Source organism: Artemia sp. Qi Xiang Cuo, chromosome 1 (assembly GCF_049724085.1).
Source record: "Artemia sp. Qi Xiang Cuo chromosome 1, ASM4972408v1, whole genome shotgun sequence".
Taxonomy (NCBI): Eukaryota; Metazoa; Arthropoda; class Branchiopoda; order Anostraca; family Artemiidae; genus Artemia; species Artemia sp. Qi Xiang Cuo.
This window is the reverse complement of record NC_142794.1, coordinates 28,521,033-28,536,485: the sequence shown is the minus strand read 5'-3', so window position 1 is coordinate 28,536,485 and position 15,453 is coordinate 28,521,033. Positions and strand designations below refer to the sequence as shown.

Here is a 15,453-nt window from a genome sequence, read left to right as displayed (position 1 = left end):
ACCTCACAAAAAGGCATACAGTATGTGTTTAAGGTATGTATGTAATTGAATGCTTGTCTAACTGAACCCTGTGCAACTGAATCTTTCTTGCATCTGACCCCAGGCGCTACTCAACCCCATCTGACTGAAGCCTCATGCAATTGAAACCCTGTTTAACTGGACCCCCCATCAACTCAAACCCTTGAACCCTCGTTTGTCTGAATCCCTGTTTAAATCAACCCTTGTATAACTCAACCCCCATTCAAATTGAGCCCTGTTTGACTCAACTCAGCCCCAGGCCTATGAATAAGCTTGAACAAGCGTGGATTAGAAGCTCAAGATTTGCTTCTCGCTTCGTTTGCAGTTTCGAACTTATGTTACGCATTTGGGTAACCCTAGAACTTCTCCAAATCGAAAGAAACTTTCAGGAATGAGTCTATTGCCAAAATCAGGTTTCGATACAGTGATTTTCGGCTTTATTGCAAACTGAGCTTTTCAGCTTGTACTTCGTAAGGATTTCCCAAAGGGCATTTGAAAATTTTATATGGATGGGGAAAATAAAACACTAGTTCCAAGAATCTCGGATGGTTATCGATGTCAGCGCCCCTACAATGTTTCAGTGACCCGCTAGTGCTGGAGAAAAAAGAAAGAAGACACGTTCGGGTATCAAGTACTTTTTCGTAATTCCTAAGAATTTGTTTCGTTATTAATTTTAGTGTTACGTTATTAATAGCTATTTATGTATGAAAATAAATAGCATCTATCATTGACGAATCAGCTTTGTATTTGAATGAATTATTTTCACTGGGCAGTTTTTTCAAACCTTTTTTTTCACTTTCAAAGATGAATGGGAAGAGGAGTATTAAAAGAAGAGGATTTTAAATACCAGTTGAAAGGTCTTTGATCATGGAAATTTCAGTGGTATACCTTTTATGGTTTTAAACCTTTACACTCCAGAAATGATGCTAAAACCACAATCTGGCGCCATAAAGCATTTTATGAAATACATAAATAACGATTTTTTTTTCAAACGCCTTAAAATGGCCATGTCGATCAGCGGCAGTTCTTGTCATAATAAGGCACTAAACTTATAAAGCATACGAAAATCACAGCCATAGCCATCGTAATTCAAAATCATACATTGATCTTAAATATAACAGATTCAAACGAATAAAAAGAATAAAAGAATACTGAACTAAAGAAAATAAATATATACAATTATTGAGGAGTGGGTTCAGAATTAAAAACTTGAAGAACGAGGAAACAAAACTACTTGCGTACCGCATATGCAGTGCTGGTATCGGCTGAATTTTTGGTACCGGTTGGGCTACATGTCACAGGAGCCTTTGGCGCGAAGGGAGATGCTCAAGGGGGAGGATTTAACGAAGCCGTGGATTTCCCAAAATACCGACACCAAATTTAAAACACAATTCATCACTGCGTGTCGAAAGAGTTTTAAATGAAAATTGTCTTAAAAGGGAGCAATAAGGGACTTTGGGAGATTTTGACACTACCAGAAGAGCTCGGTACTGGATCCTTTCCAGGCGGTCCCTCTGGTCCAAAGTCAGGCAGTAATGCCAAACGGAAAAGCATATTCTTCCAGCGGTCTAACAAAATGTAAGAAAATTACGCAATAGGTGGGGGGTTAGGACACAATGATGAGTAAGGAGTTTTAAGGAAAGGATACTCAGGTTTGCCCGTTTGATCATCTCTTGTGTCTGTTTTTCCCACTCTAGGTCATGTGTGAGATAAACTCCCAAGAGTTTAATATCCATGATACCTGAAACATACTGTAAAGCAAGGGATGAACTGTCCCTCAGAAAAGAAAAAGTTAATACGAGCGATTTTTCACGATTGACGATCGTTTTGCCCTCCTCAGCTCAGCGTGATAAACTCGCCATTATTCCGTCTGCATTACTTGAAACATTCTTTTCACCTAGCTCCAGTACGGATAGATCATCAACGAACTTAAAACGATTCGATTCATCATTTGTCAACTCGTTAACCATAACCAAAAAAAGTAGAGGGCCTAAAATTGTTCCCTGGGGAACTTCGCAGTAAATTGGCTGGGGATCAGAATAGGCTGATTTATGCTTAGTTTTTTTTATTTCTACCTGAAATAAAAGTTGCAACTATTCTTATCAAATATACATCAGCATTAAAATTTGTCAGTAGCTTGCGGATAAGGGCTCTATGGCAAATCAGGTCAAATGCTTTCTGTAGGTCAATCGCGATGAGGTTGACCCAGCGTTCCGGTTCATCTTGATGCTTTGAAATCTTACCAAGCAAACTAACTAATTAATGGCTTGTCGAACTCTTGGGAATATTACCGAATTGTCGAGGGTCAATTTTATGCAGAATAAAAGTTTTCAGCCACCCAGCGATGAAACTTTAATAAATCTTGCTAAAAATCGATGTCATCGTAATAGGCCGCGCACGAGTAAAATCACAGGGGGCTCCTTTTTTGGCGATAGGGGTTATGAATCCCTTTTTCCAATTTTACGGATACTGGCCTGACATTGTAATCTTGTTGAATATTAAAGTTAACGGAGCACTAAAAAATTCAGGAAAAGCCTTAATGAGGTCAACAGGAATATCGAGTAATGTAATACTGGTCCTCTTCAGTTTCATCAATTTGAGGCGAACTTGGGTTTCTGTGATGATTGGGAAATCCATAAGATTTGGAGAAGCAAGCGGAAAATCCTCCAAGCTTAGCAGTGAGAGTGACTGAATACTTGCTGCCAGGTAAGTGTTTAAGCGATCTGCAATTTCTTTGTCCGGCTCATCGTAGTCAAAATCCAATCCAGTCTGCGTTTTACCTGTCATTTGTTTTATCCTTTTTTACAATTGTCCAGGCTTCAAAACCAATAAATGAGATACATCCTTTTGGTAGTACAGCACCGCTGCCTGGCGGGTCATTCCTCTGATTTTATTCTTCAGGGTAGTAGCTTCTTTATGTTTTTTTTTCCTGAAAAGTTGTCTCATTTTCCTGCTTAGTGCTTTGATTTCTTTTTTAACGTTTGGACGATCTGCTGAAAAACGTTTGTTAACTTTTTCAGGAAAATAGAAATGGTACTTGCCGAGAAGCTTTTCTTGAAAAATTGCGGCCATTTCATTAGCATTAGCCGTAGAAATTATACCGTCCCATTTTTCAGTCGTGAGTCAATTGCTGAAACCAAACAATCCGCTGTTTGTGATTGGCCGACTTGTAGTTGTTTCTGTAGTGTACGTGACACGGACTTTGCTTATGGGGTGTAGCTCAAGGGTGAAATGGTAGCTTCCTCCTTTTGGGGGGCCTGGGGAAGGCTTCCTGTATAATTGAGACATGTTAGTAGCTATGTGGCCCAGAGCCGTATCACGTTTTGTTGTTGGGCAATTAACTAACTGTTTTAGACCTAATCCTGCTTCCAAAGACTCAAGTCGTAGTTCGTTAGTGTCACCAAGCAAGGACATACCACATGTAGGGTATTTACCCTGTACGTAGTCATCGCTTAATTTAAGTTTTTCCCGGAAAGCTTTTTGAGAACTGACATCTTGTCCAGGTGAATAATACAAAATGGGCTTTGCAAATTTCCAAAAAATCTCATCATAATCATCAAGCACAGGTACCTTTATCTGAAAAGCAGGAATTTTCTTATTAATATAAATTGCAAGACCTTCTCCCTTTTTTCTAAGCCAGTGGTCATCAGGGCGTAACTTAATCATTTTATTATAACCGGACAAACTGAGTAGATCCGGATTTTGCCTATGAACCTCTGTTACTGCAACTATTGAGGCTCCAGTTACTAGAGCTAAATTCTCCAGCTCAATAATCTTATCCGTATTTAAACTATCTGCATTACTATACAAAAAACTAGGCAGAGCACAAATGTCAGAAGAGTATTCTTTTGCCTTGGTTTTCACCTTAGTCATTGGGCAGACAGTTTCCTGGTGTTATCGATTCTGCAAAATCAGTTTCTTCTAATGGCGAAAACCTGTTACTAAGTGAGACGGTGTGGCTTATAGTCGAAACGCGGGAGGCTGATATTTTAGGAAGGATAGGTCTAGGGATTGGGGGTGGAGAGGGAGGAAGGGGGAGAGCTCCAAGAGGAACCGGAGACATATGCTGAGCACGTCTGACCCGCGGTGACCGCGAAAACGGGATCCAGTAACGTGATGTCGGTATTGAAAAAGGTTGTCGTGAGCGCGATTGGGGGAGGGGAACTGGAAAGGCGGGTTTCTTTGGCTCAGCTGTTTGCTGCTCGTCTCGACAAGTTTTTTTTACTCCGACTTGGGCCCAAGATTACTGCTTGAAGCATTGCTCCCATAAAAATCTGGCTAAGGCTTGGCATACTAATGGTGTTGTCATGAAAAAAGCTATAAAAAGCGATTAAATGTAAATATTAGCTTTCAAATGTACTTAAACAGCTGTCTACGATGGTCTACTGCCCTATTAGTATTGGAGAAATAAAACAAAAAGAGAGACTTGTAAGCCTTTCCAGACCTTTAAAAAAATCCTGTAAATTTGTTTCCACAATAAACTTTTATATTAAGATGAATTTTTATAATAGCTATCATTCTTGAACTAGTGTTAACGGCAAGTTTTTCTTTAAACGAGGGTTAAGTTGCACGGGGGTTGCTTGGATGGGATTGAGTTGCACGAGGGCTCAGTTAAAAGTGGATCGAGTTGCACGAGAGTTCAGTTAAATGGGGGTTGAGTTGCATGAGAGTTCAGATGCACAGAGTTCAGTTGTATAGGGATGAGTTGCACGGGGGTTCAGTTGCACGAGGGTGTCGTCCCCGAATGGAATGGGAGGATTTTGTAAGGAAAGATTTAAGGGAAATGGTAACTTTCAGGGGCAGTGGAAAGAGGGAGGCTTTGAATAAATTAGGACGGAGGAGGAGTGTGCGTAGCTGTGTTGGCCTTAAGCGGGTTGGTGCCGCAGTGAGTTAGTAGTAGTAGACTATAATATTGATCTCTGTATTTCTTTCTTAGTGACACCGTAATAAGCATTTCGTTTAACCTGTTTTTGCTCGGGGATCCATGGGAGTGGATCAGTCTTGGCTTGTGTACCGGACAAAACTCATTACTTCCTTAGAAATTCTAACAAAGTGCTATACAAATAATATTTTCCTAACACTTTCAAACTTCCAAAAAAATGATGGAGGATCAGCAGGGGAATATATACTCAATCATGCATTAACCCTCCTGAAACTAAAATACAAAGACTAAAATAAACTAAAGATAGATTAATAAAGAAATGTTTAAGTTTAATAATGAATAGATTTGGACTTCCAGTAAATACAAGAAGAAATAGTAAGACATCAAAAAGTAGGAAATAAAAAACAGTCTATATATTGGCAATTATTTAAGAAAGAAGACATGGCAGTAAGACTGCATTAATAGTATTAATAATATCAATTTTTATTTTAGTATTATATTAATATAGTATTAATAGTATTAATAAATAGTGCATTAGTGGCAGTAAATATATCATGGGTTGAAGGGGATAAGGTCAGTAAGCGTAAAAGAAGTCGAGAAAGTTTAAAGCATTAAAAAAAATCAAATGAGTCAATGCTGTAAGGTAACCGAAGTTTGGTATTTCTTCCTAATTTATCCCCTTACAAACTAACAAACCAATGCTATTTTCCTGTCTTATATATCCTAATAATCCAATTATATGTGAATAATTTCCTGGAATTTTGTTCTTAGGCGACTTTCCTTTCGGCCGTTTTCGTGAAACCTGTTTTGTCCTGTTAGATACTTTCAGAGACATATATTTAGCACTGAACTATTTCCCCTCCTTGTTGAGAATTGCCAATTGGCATTGTAGAAAATGAATCTGCTTGTTCCTTACTACTTTTTGAGCGTCCTGCGAAGTGGTACAAAATATAGTGGAGATATATAAGCTCTAAAGACTAAGCTAGTTAAATTAAGTTAAATCATAAAGAATTATCCCACTTTTCTGTAGAATTAATAGGAAATAAAGTGGTTTCTATATGAAATTCTGCCAAATAAAAGTATACTGCTCTGTATAATCTTTTGTCGTAATTACTGTTAATAGAAGCTAACCGTCTAACCATGTCGTAATTTTTTATATGTTCAGATAATTTTATTTTCATTGATTCAGGTTATCGGTGTTTTCGAGCCATTATGTTTTTAACTGGTTTCATGTTTTCTTCTGTTGTTGTATTCCTGATTTGCCAAGAGGAAGAAAGACTGCCATTTCTAGGGAAAGTTGGTAAGTCTCATTAAGTAAGCTATGTTGATGGGTGATCAGCAATATCGTGCAGTAGTTACTATGGGTTTTTAAAGAGTGACGGAGTTTGTTACGAAAGGACACTCCAGCGCTGTAGCATGGTTCTTATGTAAGTTAAATCATCACACCTTACCACCACTTACAGTGCAGCGTTATCCAGAAGAACTAGAAAATTTAGAACCGGCTTAATTTGAGTATAGTTATGATTCATTGGAATTAAAAATTTCCTTTGGAGAATGTTTGTCAAGGAATTCTAACAACAGTTTTATTGAATTGTTTAACAAACAGAATAATTTTCTTTACTCTAAAGAAAGGACAAAGACTAATGGAGATAAAGGGAACATATTCTAAACCAACTTTGTGTTCTCTTTTCAATGGTATAAATTAAAGGGGTTTTTCCGCCGTCCAACAGAAAACTGTTAGCTAACATTTTTCCCAACAATCGTTTTTCCGCCGCCCAACTAAAAATTGTTACCTAACATTTTAGAGGATTTCACTAACAAATCGAATACTTGTTGAAGGAAATTGTCGGGGAATTTAAAGCAAAATATTCAAAAATAAGCAAGATGGCTACTTTTTATGCTTACAATCACACTTTATATAATTATCCAGTATGATCTTTCCCTATCTCACCCATTATAAAAACCCGGACCGAGGTGCGAGTGCTCTAGAGAACGTTTTTGCAGATATAAACATAAGCGGCATTAGATCTTTTCACGGGTAGACAAATACCTACGGAACAAGTACTAACAAAACCACTTGGCCGGCTCAACCAATAAGTGGACAATAAGTGCAGACAATAAGTGGGAGGAGCTTTTTATTCTCACCGAGAATGAAGAGCCAGAAATTATTTGCGGTAAACTTACTGGATAATTTTATAAACTGTGTTTACAATATTGATAGAGAATCGAGGACTGCTACTATTTCTTATTTTTCTTCCTTTCCCCTTCTAGTTTTTCATAAATGTCTTTTCTGGTAATCTCATTGAAAAAAAAAAATCAATTATTCTGTTCATAAAACAGGAAAACAACGAAATTGCCATATAGTCATAGCAATTTGATATGACCAAAAATATAACAATTTCACTTGTAATCAAATTATATTTTTTACTGGGTTGATCCACTTCCTCCATACATGGGATAATTTATGTAAATGCACTAAACAGTTACTTTAGGAAAGCTTAAGCACCGGTATTTTTTATTTTCGCCTAAATTCAATGTACTTTGCCAATTAATAAAATGTTTCGTGCCTTTGTTTCACATACTGGCATTAATAGTTGTATTTTTTTTTTATATGAGATATGAACACTTTGAAATTTTCTATTAATTGAATTTCAAAAGCTTTGGTGTCAGTTGGGTACTATCAGGCTGAGATGAACTTAGAGCAACACTCTTGGTGAGAATTTTTCTTTAAATTTTCTGTCCAATATCATGTTTCTGCGAATTGTGAACTAGCTTTTTCTGTTAGCAGAACACTCAATTTCCGCCGTCCAAACAAATTTTTTTTTGCTAAAATTGTTAGGTAACAAATTGGACGGCAGAAAAACCCCTTAAATTCAAGTATTACGAGCGGATTCAAAATTATTACATTTTATGGCTTATGTCTCATTTTTCCTTGACAAAAAAAGGAGACACAAGCCAGGTCCCGATGTTATAGCTCCATAATATGATCCTCTTCTGTCATTTTGAATTGAAACAAGACCTGATAAAAAAAAGACATACGCCCTTTAGTGGCATATGTCTCTTATTATCTTCATAACGGTACGAGATAGGACAATTCTGACTGTACTATTCGATCCCTCGTGCTGATTTATCCACGACGCATACATAATTCAATTTCGACCAAAATGGCATATGTCACCCTTTTAATTATCACAGCCAAATGCGCCTAGTGAATATCGTGAACTAGTGAATAATGAAAGTGCCTATGAGTTTATTTCTAGCGTATTTTCGTTGCTTCTAGTTGTCTGATTAAATTAAAATTAATCGGGAGATCTGGTGGCTAACAAACTATTTTTGAAGGCTAGAATATCAGTAACACCCCTTGTATTGCCCCGATGATTCATAAGCTACGAGTTTATTACAAGGGTGATCTCTTATTGCTCTTAGTTGTCTGATAAATTTTGAATTTTTTTTTTCAGGGCGATCTAATGCTTAAGAATTACTTTTTAAGGGTGAAACACTGGTAGCGCCCTTATTTCGTATCAATGAGTTTATTTCTAGGGTGTTCTTTATTACTCTGGGTTGTATGATAAAATCTAAATAATATTAATCAGGGGATATCATGCTTAACACATTGCTTTAGAAGGTTAAAATACCAATAACACCAATCGCATTCTGTCTATGGTTCATAGACTACGAATTTTATAGCTAGGGTGATCTGTTTTTGCTCATAGTTGTCTGATAAATTTTGAATTAGTTTTTTTTATCAGGGTCATCTAATGCTAAAAAAAATTACGTTTTGAGGTTGAAACGCAGGGAACATCCCTCATGTCCTGCCTCTAAGTTTATTTCTGGATTGTTCTTTATTCGGCTGTTCTTTTTGACGTTTGATTGCTGAATGATTACGTTTGAATACTGGTAACGCCCCTTGTGTTGCGCTTATGAGTTAATTTTCTAGGCGGCCTTTATGACTCTTAGTGGGCTGATAAACTTTTAATGATTCTAGCAATATCACTATCAGCTGGTCTTCTATACGGCCTAATTTGTATGCTTGTCTACCATGTTGGGCTCTTCATGACGGGTCTCCATACGGGATTCCTCCTAGGTGTTATTACCTTGGTGCTATATTCTTTATTCGGCAAAATCAGTTCTGGATGGATCTCATTTGGAATGCTTTTTGGTTTCTCTCTGCTTGGTGCTGTTATGAATCTCGTCTTTCAGCGATCTCTGACCGTTATAGGTAAGAGTCTATTTACTTCTTGGCTATTTCTATTTGATATTCAAATATTTTTATTCATGATATAAACGTTGTATGTTCTTGCCAACTCAAAGCATTGTTTTTACAGGATGCCCTCCCCCGTAAGCCACAGACATATTCCCTTTCTGTACTGTTAAACGTGTTAATCTAATTTTTTTATCTAATAGAGAAACAATAAACTTTATATATTGTTTTAATAAGCTGGCAAACTGAAAGTCTTGTTTTTAGGTAGTGGCGGTTCTTGCCTCTCTTCCGCCCGGGGCAAGATCTTGATTAGCGATCTCCCACCTTAGTGTCACTAAAATTTTCTGGCCAAATTTTAACAAAATTTTCATTTATCAACAAAATTTGAACACAAAATATCACAAGAAACGTTAAAATTAATTAAGTTCAGTCTACTTACTTTTATTTTCAAAGAATGGTGGTAAGATGTGGAGGAAATGGAAATTTCGTATTCTATTTGCTAGTACTTACTACCAACTGCGCTATTTACTTTATTTTAGTAAAAATTAAATTTCGGAAATTACAAATAATTATAACCGTTAGATTATTTATTTGAAATTTTGCTGCCCTTAAAATTTTTGTGCAAGTGGCAAGTGCCCCCTCTACCCCCTAGAATCGCCACTGTTTTCAGGGGATTCCCCAACACCTAAAAATGTTCCCTTTCTGTACAATTAGATATATTCATCTAATATTTTGTGTTAGGCTGAAATTATTGCTTCAGTAGGGAGGGGGGGGAGATGTCACCCCGTGGCGCCAGTTTTGCAGATCTGGTTCGAATATACTCGCGTTTCTTGAAAAGAATCGAAGCTAGGTTGTTTTAAATCGGTTGGCAATCTGAAATTTTTGAGTCTGTTTGATTTTGACTCTCTTCGGGCGTAAGTTGTTGTTTTGCTTGATAAGAGGATAAAATTTCCACTTTACTGTGGTATGGTCTCTTTTGTTACTTAAAAGTGGCAGAGTTGCAACAATATGCTAATATATGTATGAAAAATATGGTAACCATTTTTTTTTTTTTTTTTTTTTGATAATAATAAGGGTTTATTCATCAACCAAAAATAAAAAAATCCAGAAGCTAAGCTTGTAAAGGAGATCACTACCCTAACTAGGCCTAAAAAAAAAAAAAAAAAAAAATTACTATCTCAACAATTCGCAATATTCAACATATTTAACCTTTTCCTTCTCAATCCATCAACCAAACACAAAAAAAAAAAACAAAAAAAAAAAACAAACATTAGCAGACTAAAGGCAAAAGAGACCGGAGAACTGACTCACTCACCCCCATATACCCTATAACAGTGTTCTTTTAACAGACTTCTGAATTCAGAAACATCCGTCACCTTCTTTATCTCTTCTGGTAGACTATTCAAAGCACGAGGGCTAACATGGCGGATACAAAACATTGACCTAGTTGTCACAGGCTTAGGTAGTCTGAATTCATTCGAACGTCTTAAACTATAAGAATGAAAACTAGAAACAGGCAGAAAAAAATCTTGAAAGCAAAATTGGTAGCATTTTATTCTGATGTTTAAACATAAAAAGAGCATTATAAAACTTAGTCAATCCAAAGAGTGGAACAATATGTAGTTCAGCATACCTTGCTCTAACTGAGGAACGCTTATCATCTCCAGTAAGTACTCTTACAGCTTTATTCTGTAATACTCTAATCTGCGATAAATGACCCACAAACGTTGAAGACCAAGCCAATATACAATAAATCAAATACGGATGAATAAAGGAGAAAGAAAACATTCTGAGAACCGGTCTAGGGAAAGTACACTTTAGTTTCCTTATAATTCCCAAATTTCGGGCAACTCTAGCTGCAATTTGATTAATATGGTCTTTGAAACTCAAGCACTCATCAACTATCACTCCAAGAAACTTCACTGATCTGACACGTTCTATAGCATTCCCATCAAGTTCTAGTTTCTCTATCCAGGGATAGTAATTTACTCTTCTCCCGTAAATCACAAATTGACTTTTCTTATGGTTTAATTTAAGTTTATTAACTCTCATCCATTTCTTTATTTATTCCATTCCCTTTTTCAGAACTAGTAGAAGTTCTCTTTCTGTCCTTGCAGCAACTGTAAAATGTGTATCGTCAGCAAAACTAGGTATTATAATTCTGTGACCGCGATCCCCTTTATCCGAAATATTTATATCTTCAATGCACCGGTAAATATCATTTATATAAATCAAAAATAAAAGAGGTCCCAAAACTGACCCTTGAGGAATGCCAGCCTTGACTCTCTGCGGGCTAGAAATCTCACTTTCGATTTGAACAATCTGCATACGTTCACTCAGAAATGATCTAACAAGTTCCAAAAATTTTCCACGGATACCACAATTATCTAACATTTTTACTAAAATTTCATAATCCACACAATCAAATGCTTTCATTATGTCAAGGAAAACGGATGCCACTTTAAGACCACGATCTAAATGATCATTAACAAATGTCGTCAAGAAGATCATTGCTTGCTCAGTTGACATTCCTTTCCTAAATCCAAACTGACTAGATCGAAAAAAAAGACCTGGATTCTAGGAAAATAACCATTCTTACATTTATTAGTCTCTCTATTATTCTAGAAATAACAGGAAGAAGCGAAATAGGCCTATAATTATCTAAATTCCCATTATCACCCCCTTTAAAAAGCGGTTTCACTTTCACAATCTTCAGACAATCGGGGAAAATACCTGACTTAAAACACTCATTTATTAGCATTACCAACTGACTAGAAACAATAGGATAAATAACACGGAAAGCTTTCACAGTCATGAGATCCGATCCTGCTGCACTGTTTTTCATATTTTTAACCACTTCACACAACTCACTTAATTTAACCGGCTTTAAATAAGCAGACACTTCGCTCTTATCAGGCAGGAATTGTGTAAAATCGCCATCCCCAGCCAGGACTGGGATGCTGGATCCTACATTATGGCCCACATTAGAGAAATGCTCACAAACTGAATTGCAACTCACACTGTCCGGAAGCTCCGAAGGAGACCAACTAGGGTTCGTTACAGACTTTATAAATTTCCAAGTCTTGCCTGGATTTCCCTCAGCTTCTTTAAACTTAAAAGCAAAATAATCCGCTTTAGCTTTCCGAAGGAAACAATTTAGCATGTTATTATATGCTTTATAATCATCCCTAGTAGTTGTCCCTTTATTTTGGATCAATTCCTTATATAAATGGTTTCGCCTTCTCATACTTAAGAGTAGACTCTTAGTAATCCATGGTTTCTTTGCTGATTCATATCTGTAAACTCTTTTAGGTTTAACACATTTCTGAAGTAAACCTGTTAATGTCCCGTACCATTTTTCAAATTTCCGATTGATATCATATTCCTCTTGTAGAAAATTGAATTCAGTCTTATCAACTTCTAATTTAAAACGGGCAACAACCTCAGAATCAATAATAGGCCTAATGACATTACAACGATGTCCCTTATTCAACTGTAGGACTTGTGGTACTGTTATCATTACTCCAAAATGATCTGAAACACTATTAACCACAACAGCGGGTGACTTATATTCAGTATTTACAAATATGTTATCCAATATTGACGCAGAATTCTCAGTAATTCTTGTACAGATATTTATAGTAGGCTTCAGCCCATAGCTAAGCATCATATCCAGAAACTCATTAACCCTCTGACCAGAATGTAAACTTTTTAAATCAATGTTAAAGTCACCACACACAAAATCCGGCTGTCTTGTTCCACTCAACAGGTCCAGTTGTTCCACTAACAGACTCAGAAATTCAACGAGGCTGCTAGACGGAGGTCGATAAATAATAGCAAGAATACATTTAAAATTTTGCTTAGATACTTTCACAACCATCGACTCAAACACCATTTCCTTATGTTTAGTAAGGAAAGGCATCGGCAATACATTAAGATCACTCTTGATATATGCCGCTAAACCTCCATGCTGGTGCAGTTCCCTGTTTTTTAAAACCAATTGGTAATTAGGAACATCTAATAGGGATGACGTATGAGACTTCAACCATGTCTCAGTCAGGGCCAAAACCTGTAAACATTGAGTCTGCAGAACTTTCTCCAGGTACTGAAAAGAAGTACTAATACCTTGGCAATTTAAGTGAAAAACCGAAAAATCACTCGGGTCATAATCATTATTCAAATCCTGAAGGAACTTATAACGGGCTTTCAAATATTGCTCACCAATACCATTACTGTCAAATTCATGATGGAGTACCCCACCCCCAATATCTTCAATTCTGAGTGAATCATTCTCCAGCCCCTTTAACCTATTCCATTCTAAATTAACTATTATCAAAAATCATTTTGCGACGGATAGGAGAAGGAAAAGGTTCTGTTAACTTACACTTATCATTTTCATCAATCGCTGAGTTGGTAACATCGCTTCCACACTTCGATCCTAAACAAAAAAAAAAAAAAGAAACATAAATATCTTCATAAAGTCCAAAAAACACTACTACTATTTCCAGGCCTAGTATCACTGAATGCCAAGACCAATCCATAAGAACTCCAAACACAACCCGGTACGCTCCGCACCGCGCAATACATTATACACCATTATTAATTTTTTCTCATTTTATTTTTTTCCATCCACAACATCATTTAAAAAAAGAGAAGAAAAAAAAAACACGAGACAACATTACTTCATACCAATATGCTACCACAAAAAAAAAAAAAAAAAAAAAAAAAAAAAATCAGCAAAATAATCACTCAAAATTCATATTAAACTAAAATAATTAATATAATATAAATATGACAACCCGCTTAACATTGCATAGGCACACCTCGAGGATTTATCAGCACTGACAATTCAGGAATCACGTCATTCACGGAGAAAGAAACACGCAGGCCATTTGGCCAATCAAAACAAAGGAGAGGTGGAACCGATTTTGTTACCCATGCATGAATACCACAATCAGCAAGCTTTGATCTTTTTTCAATCAGCCGTTTTCTAATATCTCTCACTGCCGTCGGAGCATCATCACTAAGATAAATATCTTTATGACCGCAAACAGTCTTTCCTTTAAGTTTTTTACTCTGTTTCATAATCGTTATTTTTTCTTCTTTAGACCGAACAGTAACTTTAAAATATCTACGCTCTTTTTTCACTTCTGTAACAGCAAATTCTGGGGTCTCGCTTACACCTAGTCCTTCTTCACAAACAGTTTTGAAAATCGCTTTAGCTTCCTCTATATCTTCGCAAGGTAGATTCCAAATCACTATATTTTTGTCATTCATTCTATACTCGCAATGCATTAACCGATTCTTCAACTGATTATTTTCTTCACGGAGAAACACTGACTCAGATGTAACAACACTAATCTCTGATTTTACATTTATTATTTCATTCTCAGTAGCACGCCACATGGGTCTGGATCGTCGAAAATTGCTGCGATTGGCCAGATAGAGTTTCCTCAAGCGATTTGACCCGGGTTTCCAGAGATTTGAACTGGTCCGTGATACCGTCAAGCTTTTTTCCATTGTCTTTCACTATAGTTAGAATTTCAGAAAAGCTCCGAGCCAGCGTCGAAATTGACAAAGTCTCTCCATCCTTAGGTGAAGATGACGAATGATCATTTTGATCCTCTTCGAATGAGACTTCTTTACGGTTTCTTTTATTTCGCCCCATAAATAAGTAGCAATTAAAAAATGGACAAATAGTCTTACCTCAACCGGCAACGATTGTTTATCCACGATGTTGCTAGCGTGCAGTGCTTTTAGCCGTTTGGCACGGCAAACACCTTTTCCAACGTCGCTAGTCAAAGGCTCTGTTTATAATGACTAAAATCCAATCCTCATTTACTCTATGCAATTCTTCAGTTCAAAGCAATAATCACACAACAAAAATTTTCTTTCATCAATTCAAAACATTAATCTCACAAGCTATTTCACTCTTCAGCCAAAACGACCGTACGTCACGGAGCGCCCAAGGTGTTACTCGTTCGGGGACTGAATCATGACTGAGCAGATCATACTTCCGAATCAGCACCAAAAACCATATATTTCAATAATATTGTATTGATATTATAATATCAATACAATAATATACAATAATATTACAATAATATTATTAATAATAATAACAATAATATTACAATTATACAATACAATAATATTATATTGGTTTGACTGAACATTTTGCCACTGTGGCGGGGTCTCTTTTGTTACTTAAAAAAGGTACTAGTGCTTTCAATTTCCAATCGTTACTAGCGCTGGTTCGGTTATGATCACTCGTGATAAAAAATATCAATATTTATAGTAAGAAAATAATAATAATAAAAAAATATAATAAAATAATAAATAATAAAAATGT

The 15,453-nt window shown here is 36.3% G+C and overlaps 1 protein-coding gene across 4 annotated transcripts in view; it reads left to right on the top strand.

The window, feature by feature from the left end:
* The window catches only part of LOC148956176 (transmembrane protein 198), a 73,633-nt gene that overhangs the window by 40,959 nt on the left and 17,221 nt on the right, over window positions 1–15,453 (top strand). For all 4 annotated transcript variants that reach the window (XM_089094298.1, XM_089094306.1, XM_089094324.1 and 1 more), the window contains 2 exons: window positions 6,090–6,200; window positions 8,886–9,119. In XM_089094298.1, the coding sequence (XP_088950424.1) occupies window positions 6,090–6,200; window positions 8,886–9,119 (345 nt within the window). The remainder of the gene's footprint in view (window positions 1–6,089; window positions 6,201–8,885; window positions 9,120–15,453) is intronic.